This window comes from Puma concolor, chromosome A2, assembly GCF_028749965.1.
Source record: "Puma concolor isolate L17-30 chromosome A2, mPumCon1.1.hap2, whole genome shotgun sequence".
In the NCBI taxonomy this organism is placed as follows: domain Eukaryota; kingdom Metazoa; phylum Chordata; class Mammalia; order Carnivora; family Felidae; genus Puma; species Puma concolor.
The window spans coordinates 141,492,545-141,506,934 of record NC_141668.1 but is presented as its reverse complement, the minus strand read 5'-3'; the positions used below and the strand labels follow the sequence as shown (position 1 = coordinate 141,506,934).

At 41.2% G+C, this 14,390-nt stretch overlaps 1 protein-coding gene across 29 annotated transcripts in view; it reads right to left on the bottom strand.

The window, feature by feature from the left end:
- CADPS (calcium dependent secretion activator) overlaps positions 1-14,390 on the bottom strand; it is a 481,928-nt gene that overhangs the window by 242,254 nt on the left and 225,284 nt on the right. For all 29 annotated transcript variants that reach the window (XM_086697709.1, XM_086697711.1, XM_086697714.1 and 26 more), the window contains exons 5-6: positions 6,509-6,742; positions 2,068-2,189 (exon numbers count right to left, since the gene is read on the bottom strand). In XM_086697709.1, the coding sequence (XP_086553835.1) occupies positions 2,068-2,189; positions 6,509-6,742 (356 nt within the window). The remainder of the gene's footprint in view (positions 1-2,067; positions 2,190-6,508; positions 6,743-14,390) is intronic.

The window sequence follows — 14,390 nt, the reverse complement described above, 5'->3', positions numbered from 1 at the left end:
AGAAAGACTGAAGTATTCCATATTTAGTTGTAATCTGAAACTCTGTTTTGAGCATTCATAAACACACTAAGATCAGCTCATCATTTACCCTGGCAGCTAAAACCTTTAAACCCAATAAAATGATATGAATTATGTTTTAAGCTACCATAGCTCATATGAAACAACAGCCTGTCGGAATAATCAGAGCTTTCTCCTTCCTCCTCTATCTTATGACACCATATTGAGCCCAACACCTAAAAAGTTGGCAGAAACACCAAATAGGTTTTTCATCCCCCACATACGACACATTTTTAAAAGCATGCATAAATAATGCAGCATAACATAATAACATTGATAATGATCAGGCCATGGTGACAGGTGTGGGGAAAATTGGGATTTGTATCAAAGGCAGGCAGTAAAAAGGAAACTGCGTTCATCTTCAGTTGAAAACTAAGTTTAAAAAAAGGGAGGAAGGATCGTGTGTGACAAGTTGTATTGGTTTCCATTTCCTCTTGCTTACGTTCATTAATTTCGCCCAGCTTCCGAGCTTATTTATGCAAAGAAAAACTTGAAGGCATACAATGCCCTAGATTTTCTCTAGTCTGGGAAACATGCAGTGCTTTCTTTGAACTATTTTGTTTCAACATCCTGGTAAACTATTCATGTTCTGCTAAACAGTTCATAATGCTTTGCAGGAGGAGAAGCAGGGCATTGCTATCAGGGGTCATCCTTTTTATGACTACTTTGAATTAACAACAATAACAAAACAAAGGTCATTAGTCTGGTTGGCATAATTGAGATAGAAAAGGAAGGGAAAGAGGCAGTGGGGTGGGAGGGAAATAGTAGTGACCTGTCAAGAATCTTTGAGGCCTGACAGTCTTCTGACCCAAATGAATTGATCATCATCACTCTTGTGAACGATTGCCATAGAATCCTAGCTGGTCTCCTGCATCCCTCCACTGCAGCCATCGTGATCTTTTTAAAACACATTTCTAATCACCTATCTCCATGCTTTCCTCTCCATAGTCTAGCAAAGCCCTTCATTGTGTGGTCCCTTCCTGCCTCACTGGCAGCTTATGGCATACGTATTCTCTGAACTCCATCTCCACCGGCCTTCTTTCAGTTCTGCTTTCCTACAAGGCCTTTGCTGGCCACAGGGCCTTTGCACAAGCTGACTCTGCCTGGAATGTTCTTTCCACTCCCACCTGCTTCACTCAACTTTTGTAATACTAGCCCAAATGTCTTGTACCTCCTAAAGAAGCCCAACTCTGACTCTTTCCCCACAAAGTGATTTGAGTCCTCTGCTGTCACTTGTCAAAGCACTTTTTCTTTTTCAACATTTATAACTATTTGTAATTATACATTAATGTGATTATATTTCTGATCCTCCCACTCAATGTTAAGTATAAGATCTGTAGAACTATAGCAGTGACTACCTTCCTCTCCCCTGGGCACCTCTACCTTGTACCCACAGAGTGAACATTTGGCAAATATGTACTGACTGAATGAATTAATGTATCTAATATAATACACTGCTTTACTGAAATAGTCATAACTGTGGCACATAAAGAAACTTTTGAACAAATTACTTATACCATTAACCAAATATTATTTAGTAAATCTAATAAAAGAAATTTTGTATGAAACTCTCCGGTACATCGTATCAAAGGATTGAAGATGTGACTGAATTCTCTAAAATTAATACATAAAGCCTCCAGAATGGAGATTATTTCTTTAAGTTTCCTCTGTTTTCAGCTCTGAAGGAAATGGAATTCTTACAGACATTTTTTTTTTAAAGAGCAAGCAAGTGAGCGAGTGTGGGTTTCCATCCCCAAACCCTGGGATCATGACCTGAGCCAAGATCGAGAGTCGGGCGTTTAACTGACTGAGCCACCCAGGAGCCCCAGGAATTGGAATCCTTATTACGGCTGCTGAATAAGAATGTAATTGAGTCATCCTGTATGGAAAATAATCAAGATATATGCCTTCTAGAACCTTCTGGGGAAACCAGACCTGTAACTTGGACAAAATGGTGGCAATGAGAGCAACCTTCTTCTGGAAGATGAGCTGTGGAGAAACAGAACTTACGTTGGTTTAGAAGCCTCAGCCTGGTCGGTCTGTAGCTTCTCTCCTCCTTCCACCTCCATGGTGCAATACACAATGCGATTGGGAGCCAAGGATTTGAGGCCTTGGACTTCCATGATCACCACCTAGAAGGAGAACCACACATGGCAGAGGTTATCCCAAGCTTGTACCCAAAGCCATGGGAAGCATCACCCAGAAGAAAATACACAGATGGGAAGAAGCCACCAAAATACCCGACGGGTATCTGGTAGCTTCCATCAGTTTTCTAGCAGCCAGCCTGGTACCAGTCTTGCGTGAAGATGCAAATTCTTCATAGTGTAACTTACTGCCTCCCAGATGGAAAGACAACCTTCACTACCTCAGATGCTCACAGGGGCCAGACAGGTAAGGGGAAACGGCTGCTTTTTTCCTGGGTTCAATGCATGATTATTTTTTCCCTTCCACAAAGAAACAGGGTCTCTCTTATCTTCTTTCAAAATAGCCTAGCTTTTAATTCAGCACTCAGCAGAGACAAAGGCCCAGAAATTCACTTTTCTCTTTGCAGTGAGGTAAGTGCTAACACAAGTGCTAAGAGCAAAGGCCATTCAGCATTAGAGTCCGGGACGCAAGAGGGAGCAGTGGGGCCCGTGGCAAAACGGAGGGCACGCGCTCCACGTACACAGAGCAGTCAGGACCCAGGCGCACCCCACTGCTGCCTTGTCAGTCCTTAGTCCACAGCTGCCAGATACGGCGATTTTTCCTCCCAGAAAATGGAGACCTGAATCAGAACCAAAGTCAGAAATCTGATTTTGAAATTTTGACAATAATCCCCAAAGGGAGGAATGAAATACACAAACTGTTCAGGTCAGCACTGTGGAATCAAAACAAAAACATGTCTGCAGCTGCGTACTCTCTGTTCTACACTGAGGAGAAAAGCTGGCGTTTTGCTGGACCAAAATGTATCATTTACAATCCCTGGCACTGCCCACCACGACCCTTACACTCCATTCGATCACCTGCTATTCTCGGATTCAGTGGGGGCGCCTTGTCTTATATAAGAGGGGAGGATAGGGCAGATGCACTGATTTAGAAATCTGAAACAAATGCCCTGCATCAGGGATCTATAGTAAGCCAGGTATACAAAAATATCACCCAATCATACTCCAAAAGAGGAAATGGCATCACACAAGGAAAAGAGTATGTTTGTGCAAAACATGTACACTTCTTTAACGGGCTTGATTACTAGAGTTGGCTTTGAACCAGGATGTACAAGTCAGTTTTGCTGATTAATAGTCCTGTGGTTCTCAAACGTAGTGTAAATCGGAAATATCTGGAAGGCTTATTAAACCCAGACACTGCCGGGCTCCACCCCCAGATTTTCTTTTCTTTTTTTTTTTTTTAAGTTTATTTATTTAGAGAGAGACAAAGACAGCACGAGTGGTGGCAGAGGGAGAGAGAGAGAATCCCAAGCAGGCTCCGTGCTGTTAGCATGGATCCCAACGTGGGGCTGGATCCCACAAACCCTGAGATCATGACCTGAGCCCAAATCAAGAGTCCGACACTCACCTGACTGAGCTACCCAGGCGCCCCCATCCCCACAGCTTCTAATAAGCAGGTCTGCGTGAAGCCCAAGACTTTTTATTTCTACTCATTTCCCTGGTGATGCTGATGCTGGTATTGATGATCTGGGAGCCATCCTTTGACAACCACTGGATTACTCATGTGCTACTGGGCGAATGACTTGACCGTGAAGTCCCTCCACTTTTCTGTCAAATCTCCTGAGGCCCAGGGTCTTCATCTGTAACGTGTGGACAATAACGTATATCCTGTATCCGTCTGTGGCTGTTGTATGAGGCCCAGATAAGATGATGTAGGTCATAGAAAATTTTCACACTGGTAAGAATCATACCGGTGGAAAGAAATGGGAGGCACGGTAGAAAGAATGCAATTTTTGTGATTTAAAAGATCTCCGTTGAAATCTTGAACCTGCAACTTCACCAGCTGTGTAATCATTTGCCAGTTTCTTAACCTCTCTGAGGCTTTGTTTTCACATATGCAAATGGCTCAGGAGACTGTTAGGGGTCTTCGCTGACTTAACGCTGGCGATGGCGATGGCGGAGCGGGCAGAGGCACTCCCCATCTGCCCATTCTGTTTCACCAGAGTACTCCCCTGGTATAAGACCAAGCCAGACAGGCATCCTGGACCTCAGATCCTGGACCTCAGTTCTCTCGCTGCCGCTAACTGCTCTAGAGTGTCCTTTGCGGTCACGCAATTCTGTAACTGTCTAAAACATGTCTTCCACCAACCTGCAAGTTCAAACCCAGTCTACCCCGATAAGATGACAGTTCCCTATCTCCCTCTTCGTGTCCCCCCTGACCGTGTCGCCCAACACACACTCACAAAGAGACGCACCATGATTCTTACGGTCAGTTTTAGTATATGCACAATTAGCGTTCCAAGTAAAAAGTATTTGGGGACGAAATGAGGGCATTTCGTTCTGTACTTGTGCTTAGAAGTTAAAGCCTGTTTGAATCATGTACACATGGGAGTGTGGCTGGGGACTCACTCACAGTAGATTTCAGATAATCACCTGTATAATATTGAGTACTGATGAAGAATTAGAAAATTACGGATTTAAAAGCTTCATGAAAATCAATAAACCACTTTTCCCCTACTTTCTGTAGAAAGACAAGAGGCAGTGGGGGAATAAACTGCCACCTCTAATAGGCAGTAATCAAATTCAAAGACACCTAAGAAAAAGCATTCAGTACCTCAGGTGGCAGCATTAAAAAAGAAAGAAAAAAAGGAAGTTTCTGTGAAATTACACTGATGGTTTTTTCACACACCAAGTGCCCTATATTTAACTGAATACTGCTTCTGCCAACTGCAAAATAAACGTTGATCACACTGTAATAGGACTATCTTGATCTGAACTGAGCACAGTAAAACAAATTACAGGCAGTTAATTCACAGGAAGCCTTAATGATGTTCTAGAAAATTAATTTAGTCTTTACAAATTCTAATTAAATCTACAGAAATTTGATCTATTCTCTTGGTCTCCCCAAATCTAGGGCCATCATAAAATCCTTGTGGGGTTCTGAGCTTCAATAAGTTACGAACTGTTCTCAAACTTTAGAATGCATAAGAAGCACCTGGGTGGCTCATTAAAATGCTTATTTCATGGTGTATTCCACCCAGAGATTTTTTTTTTCTGACACCATTGAGGCATATTTTACATATCATATAGTTAACTCATTTCAAGTGTACAATGCGGTGAATTTAGTAAATTTACTAAGTTGCATGACTATCATCATCAGTTAGTTTTAGAACATTTTTATCTCCCAGTAATGTCCCTCCTGTCCATTTCTACCCCCTGCCCCAAGAACCTAATCTGATTTCTGTTTCTGGAGACTTGCCTTGTTTAGACATTTTGTAGCAATGGAATCAAACAGCATGTGGCCTCTTGTGTTTGGCTTCTTTCAGGAAGCAGAATGTTTTTGACCTTCATCTAAATCAAAGCATGTATCTGTAGTTTGTTCCTTTCGATTGCGGAGTAGTAACCCGTTGTACGGATGTACCACATTTTGTCTATCCATTTTCGAGGGGATACACACTGAGGTTGTTTCCATTTTTGGCCATTAAAAATAGTGCTGCTATAAACTTTGAACGGGAGCAAGATTTTATGGGGATGTGTGTTTGCATTTCTCTTGGGTAGATATCTAAGAATAGAGTTGCACTCTGCATGTGCTAGTTTTATGTTTAACTTTTTGCAAAACCACCAAACTCTTTTCCCAGATGACTGCACCATGTTGCATTGCCTCCACCTTGAGATTTGGTCTGGGTGGTGCCAGGAATCTGCATAGAGAACCAGTTTTCTGGGCAATTCCACCACAGCCAGATCAGATCCACTCCCTCTATTATAGGTATGAAAAACAAACATGTGAGCAGAAGTTATAGAGAAATGTACTGACATGCGGAGCTTTCTGCCACAGTCCCGGTCTGAACGGGTTCTTTCTTTGGCTGATGAAATAAACTAAAAAGGTTCCCCAGCAACAAGAAGCTCTCCTATTGTGTACCCAACAGGAGAGACAACAGGAAAGAAAATCTACAACTCACCAAATGATGCTAGATTGCTTCTCTCCTAACTCCGACACAGGATGGCAACATTATAAACTTTCTAAATTGCGTAAGGGCTTTACAAAATCCTTGAGCAGTGCTTTAAGATGGAAAATAATGCAAGATTAAATTCAGTAGATGGTTCTTAAGACTGCATTTCCTTCAGAAAAGCATGGGCTCCTGGAGATGGGGAATCACTTGCTGATTAGCTGACCTATGCTTAGCAAGCTGTTATTTTAATAACTGCTCCTGGGGTGCAGGGAAGAAAGCAAGCTGATTGTGATGCATCTAATCACCCACGTCCTGCTGGCTGTGCCAGAAAACTTTCAAGGGTTTAGGGCTTTTTACCTCCAGGGAGAAAGACAGCACGACATCTGACTTGGAGAGCTGGTTCTCACTCTCCTCACCCATGTCGATGATGGAAGCGTTGTGGCTGCGTTTGAGTTTCTGAAGTTTGAACTCTCCACCTTTGGACACCGGCATGCTCTCCAAATTGGCCATGAGCAGGTTGACAGATGACTTCAGCTCCTCAATGTACATGTTTTCCATCTCTTTGGATACAAATTTGGGAAATTTGCGCTCCTTATAAAGGAAAAGAAAAGTATGAGCAGAGGAATAAAAAGGGACCTGATTTACATAGAAGGTTTACATCTTACAGCCCAGAGTTACAATAACATCTACCACTGGTGAAATTTTGCCCAGATATTGTGACACTGTGCTAGAAAAATGTTCAGCCTAGTTGAGCAGACAGCCGTCTGCCTTCTAGTTATTTACAATCTCTAACAGGTAAGAAATACATACATAAACATATAGTAAGAACAAGTCAAATGTTTTATTATAGTTCAATTTTTTCCCCCAGTTTTCTCCGACAAATTTGATTTGTGGAAAGAAAAATGGGGTGATATTTTTAAAGTCTGGTTTCAGCTGAAACCGTTTTTCTTTTTAGCAAAATGCAATCCGTTGTTTTTAAGTTTGGAGACAGAAAGACACCCTATTTCTGGATACGTATAGAGATTTTCTCACATGAATAATTCAAAAGGAGCTCATTTGAGATGTTTCAAACATAGCCTGTAGCTATTTCTAAAAGAATAGTAGAAAGAATTGTTACTGTTTTCAAGAAAAATTGAAAAAATTAATGAAGTGATGAAAAACATGATTAAAATTCTTTAGAAAAGAAGATAAAGCAATTCCATATCAGAACTGACCTCTATTTTTTTTTCCTTCCTTGCTTATGAATTCAGTTGTAATAGCAACATGGTTAGCCATGCTCTTTGTTTCCTCATTACCTCTAAGTTGTCCAGGTGCCTTGAATATACTTTGGATCAATCACCTTCTCAAAGAATCATTTCCTACTTGAAACAGGAATTGCCCTCCTTAGCAATTGCCCTCCTTGGTCCATACTGATCAGGTGAGGGGCAAGCCAGATCGGTTTGCCCTTTTTTGCAAGAGACAGAAAAATCCAACTCGAAACTGGCTTAAACAATGGAGGGAATTGATTGGTTTGAAATGTCCTGGGGTAGACCAGCTTCCAGCAAGGCTGGAGTCAGGACTCAGATAATATCACAACAACTGGTATTTTTCCAAATCTTAATTTGGGTTCCTCGGAGGTGGCTCCATACTCAGTCTGGCTCCCCTTAATGTCACAGAAAGGTTGTTAAAACTCATAACATCATAGCATGCAATCTAAAGGAAGAGTGAATATCTCCCCCTATAATGTCTTTGATTCCAAAATTCTCAAAGTCTGACTTACGCACATAACCTGAACAACCTTTTATGGTTGGTGATATGTTGTGTTGAGTTGCTTAGGCATGAATTATTTCCTCCATCCCTGCGGCTAAGGGTAGAATTCCACCAGGATCACATGGGATGTGAATTGGTTTGCCAATTAGGGGTGGCAAAAAAAAAATAAGATGTTTCATACATGGGCACCTGACCCAAATCAACCAACTAATTCAGTTAAATGGCCAACAGTCAACCGGATTTACTCTCACAAGCAATTGAACTGAGAGATATTGAGATTGCAGTTAGCAGCGGAATTGAAATAGCAAGATCATGTCTACTCATGTAGACTGCCATATTGGAATAGGTGAAAGAATAAGACACTTGACGAAGAGAGAGAGAGAGGTAGAGGGATAGAGGTAGAGACTAACAGATAGAGGAAGGAAAGGAGGGAAGGCAGAAGGAAGGGAACAGGAGAAAAGAAGCTATTTAGAGTCATAGAAAGGAGCTCTGACTTTTATTGGTTTTCTAATTCTTACAAAGCCCAGTATCTCTCCTTTTGGTTCCTTTGAGATTCTCTTATTTTCCTTTCAATAATTCCCTCCCACCACACATGCATACATACTACTTAACTAGAAGGGTATTTCTTTCTTTCTAACATGGAAGTTTCACTAAAATTCACATAGTAAATCCTCTGTATAGAGCTTGGAGATGCCTTTGTGCTGTGTCAGTCTTCTTCCTACCTAGAGGAACTATTCCCCTTACCCCCTTGCCTCCCTAGATAATTCTCAGCCATCTTGTCATCTATATTTCAGCCTCAAAATTTATTTCCCTAGGTCGAATCTCCTTGTTCTACTTTCTTATAACACCTAGCTCAACTTCTTGGTAACATTTACTATAATTATAATTAATGGAAAATGGTGAAATTTGTTTCTCTTTCCTGCTGGGCCATGACGTCTATCTTGATACCCTTGGTGAATTCTTATTTTCTAAAATAATCTTTGGCACATAGTAAGGATTCAATACTTATGAGTTGAGTGAATGAATGGATGGCTTGTCAAAATGTCCATATTAAATATCAACACAGCTAAAACTCAGTCATAAGGTGGAGGTGGAGAGATGATGAAATAGTTCTGGAAGAACATTGAGATTCTGCTTTTCCAGGTAAATGAGCATGGGGGTCTGAAATCCACTCAGCAACCTTTGAGTACTGGTTCCTTCCAGAACCTCTTACTATAATCACTTCCTGCTTTACCGTTGGGCTCAGCCCACCATGTGGTGCTTTCTAAACACACTGAGGAGCAGCAGGATGGACGCCTCTGAAACGTGATGATAGGCTGATGAGCTCAACAACAGCTAGTAATGATTCAAGGCAAGAATCCTACCTTAGTAGGTAAGTGTTAGGGAGGGATCATGATGAAAGGCTGTGGACTGTTCCCATGAAGCTTATCAACCAATGGGGAGAAAGATCTATTGAAGAAATATCAAGGTAGATACTGTAACAGCAGTGTATGAGACATGAACTCTTGCTGAGAGAGTCAGGAGCGGCTTTCCAGAGGAGGTGACCTGTGAGCTGAGAGTCTGATGAAGAACACTTTACCACCAGGTTGAGTTGGCTGAGACAGGATCATTGTTCTTTCCTCCCTTCCATGGAAAATATACTAGCAACCATGAATCTAAGAAGGTCTGTATAACTGCACATGGCCACATGTATTTCCTCATCTTTTGAACATGGCCCTTATGGAGAGCAAAGATGGAAAGTCAATTCATGATCAAAGAGTGGTCCCCAAGGCCATGTTAGAAGATACCAAGCAGCAAAGGTTACGTATAATTAGCCTAAAGTCTGTTACACTGATCTCTTTCTTTCTCATATTGGGGCCCAAATCTTATAACTACGTGGGATTCTTGGGAAGCTGGGTAAATGGTATCTCTGAGTTTTTACTGGAAGCTGCTGGCCTTGTGGTTGCCATGGAGATGAAGAGAAAAACTGCCTTGTCTGTGAAGTGGGTTCTTTCTGGCCATCAGCCTTGAGACACCTTATCATCGAGTGCAGTCCCTTTTATCACACCCACCTTTGGGACTCACTCAAGGCCTCACAACTCCACAGCCTTGACATTGTGCAAGAAGATCCAGTGGTTACAGACAATACCGCTTTGGCCCAGAGTTAGAGTACAACAAACTTTATGCAGCAGAGTATTGGAAAAATCCAAAGAATGATCACTCCTCTCAGAACTTGGACAGTTTCTAATGACATCATAAAAAGAGGCTCATAAAACTGAAGTCTGCAAGGGAAAACAAGGCCATTTTTCTGCCCTGTGTACTAAAGCCTTGAGAAGAAATAGCATTCTGTCAATCTAGGCTGAGGTTCTTGAGGGGAGTTTTCAGCAGCAGACCCATTACAAACACATTTCAAAGCTGAGGTTGTGCCAAGAACAAGGAAAATGTAGTCGTCCATTGCGATTGCTACTTTCCCAAGCATTAAAGTAAATTAGCCTTGACAAAAGCATTGTTTATTCATATCGCTTTATGAAAGACATAGCATATGGATGGACAAAGTCTTCCAAAGAAAATTTCTGCTGTCCGTTAATTTTGTTTTGGGCTGATAACACTCCTCAATGGGGATGGCCTCCCAAGGACAATTCCTAACAGGGTTATTTGTGCTCGGCCACACCGAGTGATTTTTGAAACATCTTGAAAAATGGCATTTGAAAGTGCTAACAGCTTTGTCAGCCATTTACTTTTCTTTTCTGTCTTTTCATTTTTATCCATAGAGGATGAAGAGTCACATGTAAAAGCTGACAAGGGTACCCCCACTCAGATAGCGGATCCTTAGACTCCAGAGGCTCAAATGGCAAACTGATAGGTGACCAGAAGGAAGGATGTGGCAGAAGGACACCTCCTAGACACAGAGCTCACTGACAATGCTGTACTTACTCAATACAATCCCTCAAACAAGTCCTGGGCTCCTATGATGTGTCAGGTGTATGGATGTCATTGGGATGAAAGAGTCAGCCAAGAGGTGATGGTATGGGGTGAAGGGGAATGCCAGAAAAAAAAAAACCAAGTAGATGCCCTGTGACACATGAAGTAACAGAGGCATGTGTAGAGTACAAAGTTCACCAAGGAATCTTATCCAGTTCACATGAGTGAAATCTACTTGACTTTGAATCCTGGGTCTACTGCTTACTAGTTGGGTGACTTTAGACAGGTTTCTTCCCTGTGAATTTTAGTTTCCATATTTGAAGTAGGGATAAGAAGCCTCATACAGTTATTGTGAAGAGTAAAAGGTAAAAACAAACACCAATACTTTTTGACTATATATAATCAGCATATATATACCACATGTATGTATATACACATATATGTATACATATATACATACACATATACATACATGCACACACACATATACATATCCATATCCATCAGGTACCATGCTACCACCACCGCTGCTGACAATAACATTACCAATCATAATGACGGTGACTATCATAGAGATCATGATGCTAGTTGGCTCTCACAATTGTTGTTTGTGTCCCGGACACTAAGTAAACACTTTGCATGCTTTACCTCACTTAATCCTTCCAACAACTGAGGCTAGTGCTATCATTTAGTCCCAAATTCTGGAGGAAAATGATGCATAGAAGTATATTCAGTAATCAGTAGCATGGAGTGTGAAACCTCCATTGGGTTTTTTTTATTTTTTATTTTTAGCTATATTTGTAGCTACCATACCATAGAGAAGAACTATCTGGCTCCAAATGGCAAAGAGCCAAGGTAAACCCTAGGGGGCTTCTCAGCATCGCGTACCCTCTCTGCGTTGCTTTATCTCAGTGTTCAGCACAGGACCGATAAGAGCTGAGCCCTCCACGGCAGTGACGTTCCACTATGACCAGTCAATGTGGACTGTGTGTTGGTGGGCATGGGGTGAAGTACAGGTAGTGATGAAGAAGGGAAGGCGTGTTAAATGAGAGAAAGAAGGTCTTGGTCAATAATTTGTAAAAGTCAGCATGACGCACATTAGAAGGTGCTTTGGGCATAGGTATGATAGCTTCCAGGATTGGCTTCTTTCCCCAAACCCGTCTTTAAGTGGTTTGGCGTTACTTCCTCAGCTTTTCTGAATTAGATGGACTTCCCTTCAGTTAACGAACTTCAGAGGCTCTCCTCGGCATGTAGATTTTTGCTTGGACTCAGATTTTCCTGCGTGGGTTAGCTACCTGCCAAGGTCAGAGTCAGGGAGATGCTCCCCACACACATTCTTTCAGGTAGAAAAATCAAACTAAACACTAGTGTGTCTGGACACTGTATTAACCTCATGACTCAGGGTGAATGCCAGGTACAAACAATTAATTTGTAAGCTGGGGGGTAGTATCATTCTCTGGTAGAAGAAGAATCCATTTTTATCTGATTTTTGACAATGCGTGCAGCAGAACTTTTCCAAGAGGGAAATATTTGGATAGTGTTTCCTTCCTGGGGGCACAGTCTCATCAATGTTTGCAGCAGGACCATGGTATGAGATGGTAATTTTGCTCTGTGGAGAATAGGGGTTTAAATAGCAACTCCACATTTAAGTGATAGTTTGAAAAACCAATGCTGTTTCACTCCCACACCTCTGCCATGAATACTATAAAAACTGTATTATTGATCGTATATAATTAGCTCACGAATTCTGGAATTTTACCTCAAAATGTGGCCAAAAGAATTGGCAAATATCACAGGACCGCTAATGCCACAATCTGTCTGTTTAAGCTCCAATGTCAACTTCTGACGACACAATTTAAATAACGTAGACTTAATTCCTAGGTGAAATTTGGGGACATTTTAATATCACCACGAGAGGATTTGGGAAAATGTTTGAACACGGATTAAGAAGCCTTTTCTACCACATTTAAAAAAAAAATGCATTCAGATCTCCTCATGGAACTTTTAAGGCAGCATGTCTGATGTTCACAGTGACAGCTCCAGCAGCCATCTCTGGTGATTTGTGGGACGTTAGTGTGACTGATTCGACAGATTACAGTGTAGGGTTGCGGTAGAGGAAAACTGCCCTGTATTGCCTCCCTTCTCTTCTAGGAAGAAGGAACACACATAAGCCTTTTGTACGCGGCGTGTGACAATGACCATGCTGCCAGCAGAAACACTGGGGTCCTTACCACCTCTTTTCCAGATTCCAACGAAATCAAAGCAAAAGGATACAGAACTCCAGGAGCCAGTTCTGCCTGACGCTATTGCTTCGTTCACCTTCTGGATAAACTGAAGGAAATCTAGAGTAAAGTTTAGTGGAAAGAGAAGGTAGTTGACTCGAGGGGCAACCAGTCCTGTCCTGGTGTAACTAGCTTCCTGCCTGTCATATGGCTACTAAAAACAAACAAAACAAACAGATATGATACTTGGAATTAGAGCACTCAACTTTCTACTTATGAGCTAAGTGACCTTGGGCACATCACTTAAACTCTTCCATGTGCTGAACTGGGGAGAATCACTGAAACTCCCAGGATTGTAACTGATCTAAATGAGAGTTCACATGAAAATGTACAGCCAGTGTGCAAAGCATTTAATGAAGGCTGAATGAGCAGAGAGAGAGAGAGAGGCTAGGATGAGGTAAGGTAAAGGCCTGGTTGAAAGGCATCTTGGATCTTTGCAAAGATTGGGGTGCTGGAAAAAATGAGGATCTGTATTGGTGAAGGCATTTTTTTTTATTGAAGCGTAGTTGACATACAATATTCTATTAGCTTCAGGTATACAACATAGTGATCCAACATTTATATACATTACGAAGGGATCACCGAATAAATCTAGCTATCATCTGTCACCATACGAGGTTATTACAATGTTATTACAATATGTGCTGTACATTCACCCTCATGTCTTATTTATTTTATAACTGGAAATTTGAACCTTTAAATTCCTTTCCCCTATTTTCCTCTCCCAGCAATCACCAGATTGTTCCCTGTATCCATGAATCTGTTTCTGTTTTGTTTTTTTTTGTTTTTGCGATTCCACACATATGTGACATCATCATATGGTGTTTGTCACTTAGCATAATACTCTCTAGGTCCATCCATGTTGTCGCAAATGGAAAGATCTCATTCCTTTTTAGGGCTGAGTAATATCCCATGATGTATGTGTGTGTATACATACATATATATATGCATACATATACATATATGTATATATATACATATGTATATGTATATATGTATGTATATATGTATGTATACACACAATATACACACATGTATATATATACAATATATGCACACTACACACATATACCATATCTTCTTTATCTGTTCATCTACCAGTGGACACTTGGGTTGCTTCCTTACCTTGCCTATTGTAAATAATGCTGCAGTAAACATAGAGGTGCCTATATCTTTTCAAATTAGTGTTTTTGTTTTCTTCAGGTAAATAATTACCCAGAGGTGGAATTGTTGGATTGCATCATAGTTGCATTTTTATTGTTCTGAGTAACCTCCATACTGTTTCCCATAGTGGCTGGACCATTTGC